An 18,607-nucleotide genomic window follows, 5' to 3' on the forward strand; every position below is an offset into this window, starting at 1 on the left:
CCCTTCTGTGGTTGAAGCTCCATCTGGAGTAAAGACTTGCTAGTTTCTCCATTTGTCCTTTCCCACCTTCCTCCCTCCCTGGTGTCTCTCGCCTCTCTGTTCTCCAAAATTGTCCTTTGCACAAATGTTGGCCCTCTGCAATGAGAAGTTCTCAGCCTGCATCCGTCTCTACTCTCGCCATTCTTGACTTCATCTCTCCATCACTTCACTTCTTCTGTTAAGCTTTGACTCTCCAATCAGTCATTCCTTCCATCTGTACTTCTCTATCCTGTTTTTGCTCCCCAAGTATCAAATCTGTTGTGTGATGTCGGACAGGCAAGAAAAGGTTGAAGCAAACATTTTAGCTCATCAAGCTACAAGTTTTCTTTTAAATTATTTAACTTTATCTGTTGTTTTGATGCATTTTTCAATCATGAAAAATAAAAAGTCTTTTCCTAATAATGTCCGCAGGCTTTATACTCAAACTGGCTGCTGTACAGGCTTCTTTTCACTCCTGACAATGTTTTGAATCATGGGTTTTGAGCCAACACATTCAAAAGTAATCATTAGTACCAAAACTCCATATTTATAATGTCAGTCCTTATTTAAAGTGTCAATTTTTTCCCGCCACCAGCCATCCTCGCTCACCTCTCTTTTCTTGTCAAAATACAGGGTCTGTTGTTAGACCACTGCACCAAGGAGAGGGAAGTCTCCCTTTCAAAATACACATTGATGCAACGTTTTAGCCTAAAAGACTCTAGGCTTTGTTTTTTTCCCTTTGGTATTATTTGTTGCACATATTGAGCACTTTTGTCACCATGCAATATTACAGTAACATGTTGTCTGCTTTCTAAGCTGCCAAACGTCTTTGTTTGAGGCTTTTTCTCTTGAACAAAGCTTTTGACCCGCTATGTACAAAGTAATTATTAGCGCCTTGTTCAACAAAGGTGCAGCTGTAAACATCTTTATTCCAATCCTGCCTCCTACAAATAAAACTCATATAGAGCTAATCTGAATTGGAAAATACATTTTGTAGGAAACATATCGTCGCCTGCATTACAACAACATAAGGAAATGTTCATATTGAATGTGTGAATCTGCAAAACATTCATTGATGTACTGACAACGGATGCAATGCTTTAAATGAAAGCGTGATTGATGGATGTGTAGTTATGTTTAGGCGACTTAGGACACTCATTGTTGCTTCACATGAATACATGATCATCCTTGTGCAGAATGATGTGTCGGCACTAGATGACTGTTTTCAAATTCATCTGCTGAAGGAGGAAAGTTTCTCTGTGCTCACCTTAAATCTGAATTCAAGACGTGTACCTACGAGCATGATTTTGTGGCAACGCAACTAGATGTGTGTGTGATGTTAAACGTTGAAGCCCAAATACACATATACTGCACACTGACAATATGAGACACCTTCCATCCAACATTTAAACCTTTGAAACGAAACACTTTTGCATAGTCATATATTCTGGATTTTATTGAGCGAGAAGGAGTAGATGCACTTTAAAGAAGTTTAAAGATACTTTTTTGTGTCAAACCCTATCAGACAAATTAGTATTCCTATCAGACTATTTTAGATGCCTTACAGCACATCTGAAAGGGAAATTTAATGGAAGGGAAAGATCATGGTCTTGGTTAGCTATTGAAGAAGTCAACACCGATTTGAAGCTCATGAGGGTTGGTAAGAGGAGACTTTTTCAATATAACCACAGTCTTTCCCCAGCAATAACCTTTTTTTAGCAGCCAAAACCTAACAACACCTAAGACATGAACCCTGGTCTCTGTCAACCTCACATTTCGCGGATTTAAAAAATCATTGCCATTGTATGTAATCCAGGCAACAGTTCCATTTTCTGAAAAATTTATTAGGCGGGGAAAGCAAATGACCTATTATTAAAACTTTAATAGCTTCTCTTGTCCCCGCTCCCCATGTCTTCCCTCTCACCTCTCTTCTCTCCAAAGTAGAGGGTCTGCTGTGCAGTGTTGGACCATTGCAGTGAGGAGTTGTCGCTCTCGGCCACCCGGCAGGTCAGTGTCACCGTGCCCCCGACGGACACCGTCTCATCTGAGGTCACTGGCTGCAATGGGTCGTCGTCTAGGCAACAGGAGAGAGAGGGGAGGAAAAAAAAGTGTAAGAAAGAGCAATAGAGAAGCAATAGAGACAAGTCAAGGAGCAACTGCGCTTATATGAAAATCCAAGCAAAAATAGTAGCACACACCAACACACAAATCAGATAAACCCACAAAATGCATTACTCGCCTCCCCCTCTCTCTTTCCCTCTATCTCCCCCCGCCCATCTCTTTCTCTGCTTGTCAGATTATCTATATATCTCTATCTGTCTTTCTGAAAGCATAGACACAATGCATACACACACACACACGTGCTGTCAGAGGGACAAAAAAAAGCAGACAAATGGCTATCTAGTTGTATGTCTGCGAGGCCTATGGAAGAGCGATGAGTCAGTAGCAGCCCTGGCATCCAGAGACTGCACGACCTGAGGGACCTGCAAAGATGAAGAGACCGCGGCAGACAATGGTTCTCGACAGGTCAAAGCAACAACAAGAGCACTGTCTCATACCTCTAATGGCGTTGTAACCCTCTTTTGTCAATATCTGTGTCAGTTTTTTAAACGCCATGCATATGTATCGGCTGGCTGGTACAGAACAAGCTCAAACGGGACAGGCATTATGGAAATGAGCAGGTCAGAGGGAAAGAGAAAGAGAATACAAATGACCCAGCATAATGAAGGGATTCTAAAGGCTGGAGCTGGAACCGGAATGCCACAAAAACCACTGAACAGTGAACTGTCAGGGTGTGTAACAGTATTCAAATTGGTTCAAATTATGGTATTTAACAGCGCTCCCTTGATAACGGGTGATGGTGCAGGCTAATTCTGCTCTTTGCATTCAGCGAGAGTGGCAGATGATTACGTGGATCCGAGCAAGAGATGTATACTAAAATATGCAGCCCCTCCCCTATGGTAAGTAATGCCGAACATGGGCACTGCAAAGCTTTTTGCCGTGTTAAGTTATTGCGGCCTTGAGTGCACCCAGTCATGCTTTGCGCTCCCCTCCCTTCCCACTCTCTTCAAAATGTGCCAGTGCTCACTCAACCTAATCTCAAGCAAAACAAAAAATATGGCATAATTGATGACAAGACCAAGCCAACAGAGGGAACATCTCATAAGAAGATATGCCTCAAAGCGGTCTCCTCACCCCTGAAAATATGGCATGTATAAATAGTTTAATTGGAACCAAATTGTCAAGCGGGAGACAGGTTTATATTCGGCATGGAGCGTTATCACATCCTTGCACCGGCGGTGGAATTGATTTTTTTTTTTTTTCTGCAGGAAGAACATCTGCTTAAGTGTGCTTCGGCGGAACTCCCATCAAGACATGAAAGAGGGGGGGACACAGGAAGAGAGGATGCAGAAGAGGAGGCGAGCAAACTAACTGCATGTAGCATCAAAAACACACATTTGCAGTACAAGAGCTTAGAGCAACAGGCAGCGACTACGGGCGATTTTTTTTTTAATATTATTTATTTATCTATTTTGGTAATTTTAAAGCTTCGGTTCAGCATCTCAGAAAACATCATTTATTAGAAAAGAAAACCCTACGGTTTGCCTCTGGGCTGAAAGGATTCAAAGCGATAGCTCAAATACGTCCACCCGCAGTTTACCAGTAGGATTCAAACGGCACTGAGAGACTTTCAAAGCCCTTCGTGTCAGAGTAAGTCGCTCCCTCGCTCTCCGTGGTGTTTTACAACAGCCCTGACCTTGCGGTTAGTTTATCTAAGCACCATGATGGCTGTGGGCTGAATGTGTGGTCAAGTGCACCACGGATTAGTGTCTCCTTTAATAGCGTCTTGGGCTAATTCTTGCGGCTGATCGCAAGAGCTCCTCTACTTGGCATGATCACTTAGGGTAAATTGGCTGTCTTGATGCATCACCCATCAAGGCAACCACAATGAGCTCCGACAAGTTAGCCAAACTTGTGTCGTATCTTTGGCCACTGCAGAGTGCTGGCATTTCTGACCGAGAACAACTCGTGTTCGAGGCTCAGTGTGACATTTGCAATGGTAAAAAACAATTTCAGTGGTCAGTTCTGTGGTCTTTGAGGTGAGAATTTGACACATTGTGGACAGAATGGACATATTTTTAAAGAATCCTTTATTTTAAATGTAGTATTTATCCCAGTACTTTCTATTATTGGTGGACTAAATGGTCATGCCATGCTCTACTCACTGAGCTACATTGGGCCTTTAACCTGTCGAACTGTGACTGTCCCCTTAAATTTCCCTCTAAAAATCTTTGTTGTCAAAAAAATATGTTTCCATATTATTCTCTATCTGCTGGTGTCATCACATTATAAAGTCTGTATAATGTCTACACTGAGATGTCAAGAGATGATTTCTTTTGGCTGCACCAATAAATCACATAGATTTATTCTTGATAAATCAGGCATCATTTCAGACACATTTATTCAAACTTCAAAATATCTGGAGTGTTTGGAAACTATGGAATCTAAAACCGGAAACTGCTACAATTACGTCCGGTGGGCTTGAACATGAGGAACATGATGATGTAATAACTTACATCTCAATGACTCAGTGACTTTGGCATTTATTCATTATTATTTATTAATTATTTGGTAATCTTTTATATTTATATCAAATAATAGATCTGGAGCAGTGGTGGCCTAAAGTTTACAAAATTTGAGATATGTGCTAAAGCTTGCCAATTGGCACGCCATGGCGGAAAAAACCTGGGTGGGAAAAATGAAAACGCAGCAGTCACTCAGTGGCCAGACTAGCACTGGGCAGCTTCCAGGTGTAATTGTGTGTAAATGTTACAAAAACTTTCTCCATCATACAAGCTAATAAATAAAGGTTAATGTCAGTGTAATGGGGCATAAGGTATAAAATGTTTTAATGATGATTAAACGGTACTCCCATAACCTCCGTAATACATACAAATCACTTGATGTTTTACAGTTTACGAACATGGCAGCAACCTTATTAGCCCTATCAGTCAAACATTAATCACAAATAAGTTTGGTTTATTTAGTCTGCCTGCTGTGTGGGTAGAATTTAACTGCATCAGGATAAAACATCAATCTTGCAACAATATTTCAGATTGACTTTCAAATAATCTCAGCAGTCATTATATGGTCAGATGGGTGGGGTTTTGCCGCAGTGGTCATTAAGATGGGTGCCAGAGAGATTAGACTATTTGCAATAAGATAAAAAAGTTTCTGTGGCTGACGAATTTTATTGCGCAGCTAACTCATCCGCCGGTCCAAACTGGTTTCTACAAACACCACAGAGTGACTTGCTTGTAGCATATGACCCCAGTAAGCCTCAGATACAGATACAGCTGTTCTTCTTACCTTTGAAGCTACTTAAGAGCAAAGTTAAAGGGGCGAAATTAAGTTCAGTCAGAGTTTAAACGGTTAAGTCAGGCTAAACACCCGAGCTGCAAAAATGAAAGGAGAGACCTATCTATTCTTAGCAGACGTTAAGTTAAACACTGTGGCTTGCTCTTCTTTCTTCTCTCCTCGCTACCACTCCTCCACTCCCCCCTTCAAGCTGTAAGCCCGAGGAAGACACGGGTATTTAAAGCAACGCAATTTACACTTTCCCTAGCCAGCAACAAGGTGAGACAAAGCAGAGGTAGAAGGCTGACTGGGATATCAAGTCAACAGAGGGAGGGAGAGAGGAGGAGAGAGATAGAGAAAGATGGATGGATAAGGGAGGAAGGTGGGTGATAAAATGAGGTGTGTGTGTGAAAAAAAGGGATGCAGGGGAAAGAAGAAGTCTGTGAGACAACAGAGGAAGTGTGAGGAGCTGGAGGGCTCTCCGGTGATTACAAAAGAGGGAAGAAACTTAAAGGAATAGTTTAATATTTTTGAAAATATGTTTTTTTTTGTTTCCATTTCAAGAGTGAGATTGATATCAATGTCTTGTCTGAAGCAAAATCCACCTACCAAGAACCTGAATAATAGGTTATCATTTGATGTATTTCTTGAATATATCATACATGTTTCAGATAGTGTTTAAGTTCAGTTTAGTGTTAGTTTGTGTGTGCCATGTCTATTCTAAACTTAGTTCTTTGCTGTGTAAGATGAGGCCTTTACCTGAGCCAGTGATAAGATAAACTATAGTCATGTAGATGTTTATGTGTAAATCTGATAAGCTTTTAGAGGATAGTGTGGTTTGTCCTTAATTTAATATAGTAGTGATGTTATTTTGTGATGCTACTTGGTGCATGCCTATGTATTGTCATATATGGTCGTGAAGAGAGACTAAGATAGTTGAACTTTTGACTTGTGTTTCTATCTGAGGGTTGGTTGCTGACCTGTAAGGTTAGTAAACAGATGTCTTAAATTCTGTACAAGCAGTATTTAAGGGACCGGTTTGATTACATTATTTCATAACCTAACAATGCTCTCTTTGTGTGTTTATTGAGTCATCAGCAACTTCCCATTACACTTGTTTTTAAGTACAAACAGGAATGTAAAAAAAAAAACAATTTGTGATTTCAGGGGGAGTCGTTTGGACCACCCAGGTCCAAATTATCAGTCAAAGTGCGTCGGGGCTGTGTGTCACTATGTGCATACCCAAGTAGATCCAAGAGGACTGACTATCAATTCTGATCATGTGGTGCACCATCATCGTTACAGAGGAAAATGTATTATTTTGACAAGAGGGAGAACTGTGACGTACAGGGTAGATTATTAGTATTTTTACTCTTTTCGACCCCAGATAATTAGTGGTGCATCAGCTCCTGCCAGTGTTGATGTTCTCTATCTATTTGGTAAATTTTGGATGTCTAATTATCCTTAGGCCTTATGCTCATCAGGTTCTGGTACATTTCATTAAGTCCAAAATCTTGGACCCGTGAGGGCCTCCTCAACAACCCAATGATATATTGTGAGAACCAGATTCCTGACTCCAAGATGTCGCCAGTTCATTCAAATGAAAATTGCTCAAAAGTTTTCTAGTGTTTCTAGTGTAGTGTTGTGCAGACCTCTGCACATGTGCAGTAGTGTTTATATTCATCTCCTGCTTGACCCATAGATTTAATTTTTTGGATGACATCATGCACATAAAAAATAGCTTTTACAGACTCCGGGAAAGTTTTGCAAATATAAAACCATTTCATAAAAAACAGTAATGATTGACCTTGTTTGCAGTTGGAGGTGTCCTATCGACAGTTTTCCATGTTTCTTTTATAATGTTGGTCTCTGGGTAAAACGCTTTTTGGACCACGAGAGATTTTTTTGTTGTAGTGCCTCAGTTGCTCAATCGGGAAATTGGCAGCGAGTCTGACTCACTGCACCATATTGTTCTCTCTTAATACATCCATGAAGCAACTGCTCTAGTTGTTACGGTTGTCAGGTTTGGTACCATTGTGCCTGTACAGAAACCAAAACCTGTGCTCAAACTGCCCAAATCTGGCACATCAAATTATCATTTTTACATTTCCACATCCTGACTCCAGCTCCATACTTACAACACAGACATGAGATTGGTATCAAACTTTTCATTTCACCCTCCCAAAAATGTATTTTTATTAAAAATCTTCCTTTTCACTCACCATTTTAGACTAAAAAAACTAAAACAGTGAAACATTCAAACCACCTTGGCCATCTCTATGTTCACCCCCTCTCTTCCTTCCTCCTCCATCTGTCTCCCTCCATCTTTTCCCCCCTCCTCCTCTCCATCTGCCTCCATGTCCTCCTCGGTTTCCTCCCGTCCTCCCTCACCTCTTTGCCCTTCTGTTGAGCACCCTCCCCCCTCCCACCCTCTTCCAGTTTTTTTACTTCTCACCATCCTGAATTCCTTCTTTCCTTCCTTTTTTTTCTCCCCAGGAAGCTTTACAGTGTTGCTGCTAATTAGTGCTGGTTAATGACCTTTATATACTGTAATACAGCCGTGTGTGTGTGTGTTTGCATCTTCTGCATGTAGGATTGGTGTATGTGTCTGTTTGTGTGGAACTCATGATAAGATTATTATCGGTTAAGGTTATGTGTGGTGTGTGTAAAAACGTGCAGGAGTTTGTATTTGTAGGGGTCTGCGTAAGGGAGTAGGTGTGGATGCTTTGCAATGAGTTAATTAGCTAAATGTGTGTAGTGTGCTGTATGTGTGCCTCATCTGGTGTGTGTGTGTGTATGATTTAAGTCACTTTTAGGGACACCAACCAGACTTAAGACCAGTTGATTGGGGACAGCTTGTGCAACTGGGGACAAAAGCTGTGTCCCCAATTGGTAAAGCGGTGATTTTTGGGGTCAGTGGTTAGGTTTGGGATTAGGTTAAGCTTAGCTTAAGGGTGAGGTTTAGACAAGGAGTGTTTATGATTAGGGTTAGAGTAAGTCTCCAGGAAATGAATGTAGGTCTATGTAAATACCCCAAAAGTGACTTAAATAAACCTGCGTGTGTGTGTGTGAATTTGTTTACATGCATGTGTGTGTTTGCGCTCAAGTGCAGGTGTATTTGTTTTGCAGGGGGGGACTTTATCTGCTTGTGCACAAGTGTGTAGGACAAAGTGTGTGTATATTTGTGTGATTTACGAGATGATTTTTATCATGTGCATTGGTACGTGTATATCCATATTCTATTGTAGCCGTACAGAGAGCAGTGCTATGGTGTGTGACAGACAGAGTCATGTGTCATGGTGCTGCGGATGCTGTACACATTTGATAGGGAACTCAGCCAAGAGTGTGCCATTTGATATGGCTTGGTATGATACAGGCCATTACACACACACAGAGGCATCCACCATCCACTCACACACATTGTAAGAGTGCCCCTCCCCAAACAGACACACAGAGTCTTGTTTCCATAACTTGACTTCCATTCATTTCATGGAGACTTATCCATAACCACAACTTGTGTAACCCTAACCGTTACCCTAACCTTAATATAACCCTAAACTTGCCTTTACCTAACCAAGTCTTCAACCTAAAATCAATGATTTACATTAAGGGGATTGCTTTTTGTCCCCATAAGGGAGTCGAGTCCCTACAACATGACTGTGTAAACAGATTTTTGTCCCCACAACATGAGGAATACCTTGTCCATACACACACACACACACAGACACACACACTCATAAAACATACAGACAGGAAGACATACATATTCGTCAAGCACAAACAACACCTGTGGTTACAGAAAGATATAAATACATAAAAATGCGCTTAAAAATGCATTAGATACAGTTGGATACATGAGATGCAAACACACACACACATGGGTAAATACCATACAGAGCAACCTCCCCCACCCCATCCATCTATGCCCAGCTGTCCCCGACTACGACCCATCCCCCTGGGTAAGTGTGTGTGTATGAATATATATACTTATGTGTGTGTGTGCCCTTCTGCCCACCTCTATCCTTTACAAGCTCCCCTCTCCCCCACTCTCGTCCTCATTTTCATCCCTGTCCATCCGTTGCCCACCCTCCACCAACCCCTACGCCTGTTGTGTGTCAAAAGATGCAAACCAGGCATCTGAAAATTTGCCAAGTGAATGAAAAAAAAAATAAAACTAAACATCTGCAATGTAAAACAAGTCTTTTTTTCATGTAGCAGCCCCACTCCTTTTTACAGTGAGACAAACACTTCTGCGGCTTGTGAAGTGTGGAGCAGAGCGGGTGTAACGAAATGCTTTGTTTTCCGCCTGATTTTTGCGGCTTTGCAGCCTTTAATAAAGGAATGGTTGTTGCAATTCACATGCTGTTGTCCTGTCGCCGTCTTCTGGGGCCGCCAAACAAATTACTTATAATCTTTGAGGGGGTTTGGGTGGGTGGGGAAGTGAAGAAGGAGGGGTTGGGATTGGGCTGTGCACGTGGGATTTAAGCACCCCCACCTGCCGTTTTAGCACAAACAAACTACTTATCCCTTAGTTTTTCCTCAAGCCCGCCTTTTTTCTCATGGCTGATGGTTTTTAGGGGACCAAAACAGCCCCCACCCTTCTCCCATCAAGTACCCCCTCCAACCATCTCCAGCAGCACCGACCCTGCCACCCCACCCTTCCTCTGCTGCCTGTCAAACATAGTTAGCTCAGAGTTCAGACAATCCCCCTCCACCTCCTTGTCCTCATCCTCCACTAGCTAGACCCCCACATACACACAAAAACTCACACACACACACACACACACCACTACCATCACAACCCAGCAGTGTGTCTGCAGCAGCAGTGAGGCGCCAAGCCGGCCGCCCCACCCTGCCACTGGAACAGCGCAATGAGAAAGAAAAGAGAACGCGGGGTAAGAGAGAGAGAGAGGGGAGGGGGGGGGGGGGGGAGAGGGGTTCAGCTTGCAGAAAAGGGCAGCAGCATCACTGCTGACAAAAGAAAAAGAATAATGATTTGCCAGGAAGAGAAAGACAGAGAGAGTTGGGCTGGCGAGACAGCAAAAGAGAGAGAGAGAGAGAGACAAGCACAGGGAAGAAACAGAGGGAAAGAGAAAGAATGAGGGAACGAGAGAGTGAGAGGTGAGCGAAGGACATGGCAGAAATAAGCATATATAGATAGATGAGAGCAATGAGGAGAGATGACAGGGTGACTTAGAAAGGAAAAAAGACTGAAAGAGCAAAAAAAAAAAAAAGAAAACCAACAAAAAAACAATGAGAGCAGGGTGGAGGGAAGTAGATTAGAGTGAAAATACAGAAAGTCAAAAAGGAGACAGAAGGATGGAAAGACAGAAAAAAAAACAGAATGAAGGGATGCTGACAAGCGGTGAGCGAAAAGAGAGAGCTGATAAGAGGTAAAGGTTCCAGTTTTTTCTATCTGAAAACAGTATGTGTCATATGTAATATGAACGCTTTCATATTCCGTAAGAGACACAGGACATAATCCAAATTCCTTCGGAGTGTTTCCTTGCTGAGCTGCAGAGGAGCGATACTTAAGAGTAGTCGCATGTACAAGGCTGGATTACCAACCAGTCAAAACAAGCAACTGCCCCAGGGCCCCAGGGCCACTAAGGACCAAAAAAGCCGTAGACTCACTGCATGTAAATCGTTTTTTTTTTTTTTAGTCATTACAAATGTAACAAATTTGCACCACTCAAATATAATACCAATTAAGACTGCTTCTACATAGACCAGTATCCTAGGAATGATGTTCATATTTCACAATTCCACACCTCGTTATTTACATTAAGTGCTAACATTTGGTGACAATGCAGGAAATAGTAGAATCTATAGTGAGGCGGAAAGTAAAGGAGTGGAGGTCAGGTTGGTGAATGGGTGGTGTAGCACATCTGACTTTCATACTGTTAATGTTAAATAATAAATAAGTGCAACCACAATCTCCAGTTTACCTTACTCAAGTGTTTTAGTTGCTTAACCTTAACCACACGCTAACCATAGTTTATTCGCCATAATCACAACCTTTCCCTAACGTCAAACATACTAGTTGCAATGCACAGATATTGTAGAGAGTGAGAAATTTAAAAAAAACCTTGACATTTTCAATTCAATTCAATTCTATTCTATTTATATAACGCCAAAATCACAACAAAAGTCATCTCAGGACACTTTTCAAATAGAGCAGGTCTAGACCGCACTCTTAGATTATACATAAGACATAGAAAAAACATTTTCATTAAATCTAATCTGAGGTTTGCAGAACCGTCCAATATTGATGTACTTGTCTGGCGATTACTATCTCATCCTGGCCCTGTCTTGTAGCAGGGCCCTGTGTCAAAATCTTTAAAAAACTAATTTAGACACAGAAAACCTGGGGCCTGGTTCAACAGGGGTCCAACAACAAACTTTTTCCCAAGGGCCCCCAAACTGTTAGTCAGTCCAGCCATGCGCTTATAGGTTTGTGGCCGGACACACCACCTACAATCACCCAGACTACAGAAGCTTCATATTAGCTTTGCCTGAACTGTTGAATGCATTAATGTAAAAGGTACTTTGGACTTTGTCTCCCATTTCTTTTTAAGTGGAGTAACATTACAATCACTTTCTCAGAAATCACATTCTGTTTTCAGGAGTTTGATTGGTATTTAAGATCATTTACAGTGCTACTTCTCCACCACTGAAGAGTTTTTTTTTCATCTCTGCTCTAAGCAAATGAGCAGAACCTCTCAAACTGCTCTAAACTCAAGACTTAAACATCCCACTACGGCGGACTGCCTTTGCACAATCTGCTTTTTCATTTACAGCTATCAAATATTGGAATATGCTTCCAGCTGAGCTTAGAAACTTGCACAGACTTTCATTCTTTTTCCCATGATGCAAAAAAAACGGATATTGAGCTACCAGTCATGTCGACATTAATTTGACCGTGATTCAGATATTCAATTTTAATGAATTGTAATTTTATAGTTGCACTGGATGAAAGTGCTGGTATTTATATGTTGATGTGAGCTTGTAGATTTGTCTGTATAATTGCCGGTGTGATACAGACTATGTAATGGTGTTGCATGTAAATTAATGTTTTTAGTGCCTGGCGATTGTTCTGTGTGTACCTGCCCAGGGACCGCAGATGGAAATTAACTAATAGCTAAATATGGCATAAATCATCTCTTCTCATTTTGAGATTAATGTTTTGTGTGCATGGTCCTTGTTTCATTAAGATTGATAATAATAATAATAATAATAATGTCTTCTGTTGCTCTGGAGGAGCTTTGTTAACCATGGTTATCTCTGCTTGGGTTTGCAAACTACATTTTAACTAAAAACGTGTGTTGCAAGCTGGAGGCTCAGGTTGCATTATGGGCAGTGTTTTTGGAGCTTTACCCCTACTAAGAGTCAGGATATCTGCTTTTTGCGCATGTTCCTTGTTTAATAAAGACTACTAATAATAAAAATAATAACTTCACCGCCCATTTGAACAGGAGGAATAATTACAGCCACCAATTACTCTCTCAATATATGGCATGTGAGTCTTGCATTAACACTGAACGAATGTGAACCTAACCTTTAATGTCAGGTATACTTTATTTCATCACTAATCATATTGAAACCCATTACCTGTTTGTTACAGTGCAACATAATTATTTGTGTAATCATTTCACCGCAGTGTTTTTATACCTCCCTCGTATTGTAATGCACCGTAAACCACTTTGGTAAAATTGTTCATTTTGCGACAGTCGTGCCACCCAGGCCTCTTTCAAAATGAACCGATTGGACACAGACAGACTGAGAGAGAAAAACATTTATTTAAAGAGAAGAGTCCTTTATTTAAACTGGGCGCAGTTCCACAGTTCCAAAGTCTCTCACCGACTAGAAATCATTTGATGAGAAAACATAAAACAAGCTTTATCTGTTCACAATCTGTACACACACACACATATACACACACACACACACACACAGAGGAAGATAAAGAGAGTGAAATCTTTAATGCCTTGGCAAATGCACTGACTGCCCCTGCCAATAGGCCACTTAAAGAAATGAGTAGTCAATTACCAGAAGTCTGCCCTTTTGACTAAGATCACTGGACCAACTATGGGGAGCCTCAGAACCAGGACTCTCTCTCTCTTCGTTTAGCTCACTCCATCTATCTCTCTGTCTGTCTGTCTCTCTTTGTGTTAGCTCACTCTGTCTCTCTCTCTCTCTGTGTGTGTACAGACAATGTCCAAGTTTCAACATCCAAGACAGCTGGAAAAAGTTTCTTATCTGTTCTGGGAAACGTATGTGTGTTGTAATCACACAAATACACATTCGGTGTGGGGCTGTTTTTCAGTGTTTAGGGAGGATCCACTTAGCTCTGACAGGGTGCTTTGGAGTCCCATGTGTACAGAGTGAGGTCCATGACAATGGTTTTCCAAGTTTTGAGTGTAAGAACTTGACCGGTGGCACTGAGCCCAGACCTCAAGCTCATCAAACACCATCATGATGACGAATTTTAACACCAACTGCCTTTATCTTCCAACATTAGTGGTGCTCAACCTCACTACGGTAATGCTGGGAGTAACTTTCTGCAGCCATGTTCCAACATGTTGTGGAAAGCCTTCCAAGAAGAGTGGAGGCTGTTATAACAGAATTATTAGGGCTGCAACTAACAATTATGTCTATTATCATTTTAATCGCTTAGTCTATAAAACATCATAAAAGATTGAAAAATGCCTGTCACAATTCCTAGAGCTAAATATGTCATCAAATGATGTCATGTCATTTCATCAAGTGTCTTGCTTTGTCTTGCCAACTGTCCAAAACCCCAAAATATTCATTGTAAGACAAATGAAACATAGTTAATTCTCCCTTTTGAGAAGCTGGAAACATCAAATGATTGGCATTTTTTTGCTTGAAAAATGACTTAATTGATCAATTATCAAAATAGTTTAGCCTGACTCATCGTTGGAGCTCCACGGTATATTAATGTCCATGGTTTGGAAATGAGATGTCACATATGGATATATGGTTGTGATGTTTAGGTGTCTGTATCCTTTTGGCTATGTGGTGTAAAAATGTATTCATTGGAAAAATATTCATATCGAAACTGTGATATTGATTTCAACCATTTCACCAGATAGATGGCTCTAGAGCATGCCCAGACACACAAAAGCACATATGAATTGGCACAGAGAGGCAAGCAAAGTCTCCACTTTCGACCTGCACAAACACACACACCCACACACACACACACACACACACCTATCCACTCATAAAACCCTCTGATAACAGCAGAGACTTATACACCAGGCACAAGAAGGATAGGGCTCTCGATGCCCGGGGAAGGGCCAAGATTAGAAAAAGGGAAATAGTCCTAAAGCCTCAGCAAAAGAGAGAGACTAAAGAGGATGAAGGGGTGTGAGCAAGGGAGAGAGAAAGAGAGAGAGAGAGAGAGAAATGGAGGGAGAAAAAGAAAGAGAGAGGGGTGAACCAGTGAGCCAAGGGTGACGAGGGAAGATATGCTTCAAATTAAATCATTTGGAACAAAAGGGGATTGTTGCCAAGCAACCCAGCCAGAACGGGGTTACCGGGGCAACCGAGGTGACCCGAAGCTTGACCTAAGAAATGGAGTTGCCCTTGTCATCCATCAGCACGCACATCTCTCTCTATTGCTTTCAAGATCCATCTGACAAACACATACAGACAGCAGGTTTCTTCTTCTGGAAAATGCAGAACACAACTGAAATGTCATCCAAACAAAAAAAAACAAAACACTGCTTTCAATCAAGAGCGGTTCTAAAATTGTAGAGAGGACAGGGTTAGGTGGTTAATGGATGACGTTAGCCAAAATCAACAGCTAGTGAAGCACAACACATTAACTGTCCGATGTCCAAGATGAGCTTGTAGAATAAATAAACAGAGCTGTATTTTTTCAGAGGGTTTTGGCAGCACTGCCAGTACACAAATAGTTTTGAGATGATGGATGGAGCCCAAATTCTTCTTTGGTAAGGGAAAGGGTGCACACAGCATCATTTAATGGGCTATTAGAGAGGTTTTGCATTAGACAGCATTTCCTTTAAAACATCATGACGCTGTTATACTGGATTTTCTGATATGAAAAATTCATCCAAGATGTATGGATGAATTTTACTCAGGGATGATTGAAGACAGCTTTTATAGTTCAATCACGCTTCTTCAAAACTGCTGTCAAATCAGATTTGATCAGAAGTCCATTTCAATTACTTTAAAAATAACTCCAGTCTTTTTTCATTTTGTTTTTTTTTCCCTGTGCAATTAGGAAATTGTAAGGAAGCTGTCCTGATACAGTCGTATTACAAACTGTGACACCTGCAGGTGCTACTGAAGTCACTTTCTTTGGTATCATGTCAACTCCTGCCTGGCTGCTTCCACTTGAAATCACAAATAAGCGTGTTCTCTCTTCTTGTCGTGTAATTGTTGCTGAGTTACATGAGACTGGATGTTCCGCTGGATGTTTTTTTTTGTTGTGTTTCGGGCAGACCTCCTTCCTTTCTTCTCCTCTCTGTGTCTCTGACTGCTCAGCAACATGACATGAAAGGACGAAGTGTGTTTTTGGAAGTGTGTGTGTGTGTGTGTGTGTGTGTGTGACAGGAGGATTGTGTATGGGAGTGTCTGTTTGTGTGTCTCCGTGGAAATAGCACACAAAAACAAAGCTGGGTTGAGACAAGCAGAGATGGTAATGTGGACCAAAAACTGTGTGCACAATTAACAGGCAAATTGTATTCCTCAGGATTAATTTGTTTTGTTGAACAAATACAATGCTCTCAGTCAATCCAAAATGTTATTGAACCACAAAACTGAATGTTTAACAAAGGAAAAGTGAGCTTTGTCTTTCTCGGGGGAATATATAAGTGTAAACAATTACTAGTTAACTATTAGTCTGCAGGATTATTAGCCAACTAAATTACAAAAAGATTTTTTCCCAACTCCCTTGTTTGTTCTCAATTTTTAAAGTGTGACAAGTATAACAAATACGTAACATAAAATGACAATTACATAACATTTTTGGCCTTTCAAAAATATTCACCAATGTTCAATGACCATTATAGCCACCCTTCTTTTCAATGCCTGCCATGAGCCATCCATCCATTGGGGTCTGTCAGTTTCTTGATCTGTTCACGATAGACTTTAACTGAAGCAGCAACCACAGCCTCCCAACTGCTGTTCAAAGAGGTGTATTGTCTTCCTTCACTGTAAATCTCACGTTTGAGAAGGGTTCACAAGTTCTCAATAGGATTTAAAGTCAGGTGACGAAGGGGGCCAGGTCATTATTCTGTCATCTTTGCTAGCTAGCCAAGCACTGGAGTAGGCCTACTTGGATGCATGTGATGGAGCATTGGCCTGCATAAAGATCACATCCTTCTTGAATGCTGAGAACTTCTTCCTGTACCACTGCTTTAAGAGAGTATCGTCTAGAAACTGGCAGTAGGCTTGGTTGTTGATTTCCAGTCCATCTTAAACTGGCGCCTGACTTGAAGTGGTGCCCAATGTCCATTACTGATCCAGCCCTAAGCCCATCCAACTGGTCCATCAAGAGTCATTCTCATTTTATCTGTCCATAAAATCTTCTCAAAATCTGCCTTCAAGCATTTCTTGGTTCAATCTTGATGAGTCAACTTGTAATGGTCGTAATGGCCTTCTTTACCTCGGCCATGTCTCTGAGCACTTGACACCTTTCACCTCCAGGTAGGTTGCACTTCTGGAGGATAGTGGAACTGGAGGGGTAATGGGTTCCTGGTAGCTTCACATTTAATTCTTTTCAAGTATTTTGCAGTTAATATACTCTTTTTCTTCTCCATGCATTTTTTGCGACCCTGTTGACTATTCGCAACAAAACATTTCATTGTCGCCTCAGTGGTTATTTCAAGAGTATCCGTCTGAAAGGCATTTTACAATTTTAGACTTTTCAGTAAAGTGTCAGTTAAATCTCTTTTTTGGCCCATTTTATTTGAGGCAATGAAGCTACCTAATAACTATGCACACCTTAATATAAGGTTTTAATCCCTTTAGGCCACACCCTCCATCCCTCATTACACAAATACATATGACCTGAAAATGATTAAATCCAATAGGCATTCAGCTTTATATGGTTTGGAGTTGGAAAATGTGCATAGAAATAATTGATAAGGTCAGAATACTCACTTGTCCAATAATTGTGCACAGAGTGTATACTGTGTGTGTGTGTGTGTGTTGGGGGGGGGGGGGGGGGGGGGTTGTTGTTGTCAGTGTATTGGAACGCTCTCTTCCTTGTGTCCAGGCATGTTTCATTCCTCCAGGGACCACTTTGGAAATATGTGTGTGAATCCATGTGTGTGTGTGTGTGTGTGTGGTACACCCCCTCCTCTTTCCCCATCTTGTCTGTAAGAATGTGTCTATGTCTTGTAACGATGAACGCCCGCTAACGAACACAACCTTTCAGATGGCCCCACGGTTTGTCACTCCCAATCACGGACAATGGAGATCAATGTAAGAGCAAGACGAGGGAAGAGAAGACGAGCAAGATGAGGAAGAAGAGGAAAGGGAGGGGGCTTTCTGCTTCCAACAATGGCTGCACAGACAGAAGACAGTGAAACAATAGAGGCTGGACAGTGGCGGTTTTATCTTCGTGGGCGCTGAGTGGCGGGGCAGCACCAGACATCGTTAGGGCGCCCCACGTGGGCTAATTGACTAATTAGGGTCACTTCACGTGTTTTCAACTGTCATGGCCGCCAACATTGGAGGATTGGCACGGCCCTGTGACCATCTGGTGATCCACTTGACATGAGAGATTGAAAATAAGAGCAGGGCAACACAGTATATGATGCAAACACTCAGGCACAGATGTACATGAATACAAAAGTGGCTAAAATCTGGAGATTCTAGCAGATTTTCAACATCATAAACATGCAAATTATGATTTGAATAACCATTCTTATCCATTGCCATTAATTAATTTCAACTGAATTAAATTATGGTGAAATGAAACCATTTCTCATTTTGCTAGAGACCTCCTGGAAGCTTCATCAACAACCCCTGGACCCCAATCATTTTAAAAATGCAGGCACAGTGGTACAGAGCACACTCATGCACACACCTACACACACTATAAATACATGCCAAGCAAAGGATAATGCATGGTAGCGATGTTAAGTAAATATAGTAAATAGGTAGGGAGAGAATGAACTCAGTCACTGTCAATCATAAGACAAGGCACCACTTATGTGACTTTTCATCTATC

The 18,607-nt window shown here is 41.3% G+C and overlaps 1 protein-coding gene across 7 annotated transcripts in view; it reads right to left on the reverse strand.

Moving 5' to 3' along the window:
- cadm3 (cell adhesion molecule 3) overlaps positions 1-18,607 on the reverse strand; it is a 92,515-nt gene that overhangs the window by 51,056 nt on the left and 22,852 nt on the right. For all 7 annotated transcript variants that reach the window (XM_042429607.1, XM_042429601.1, XM_042429606.1 and 4 more), the window contains exon 3: positions 1,943-2,092. In XM_042429607.1, coding sequence (XP_042285541.1) covers positions 1,943-2,092 — 150 coding nt within the window. The remainder of the gene's footprint in view (positions 1-1,942; positions 2,093-18,607) is intronic.

Source organism: Thunnus maccoyii, chromosome 12 (assembly GCF_910596095.1).
Source record: "Thunnus maccoyii chromosome 12, fThuMac1.1, whole genome shotgun sequence".
Taxonomy (NCBI): domain Eukaryota; kingdom Metazoa; phylum Chordata; class Actinopteri; order Scombriformes; family Scombridae; genus Thunnus; species Thunnus maccoyii.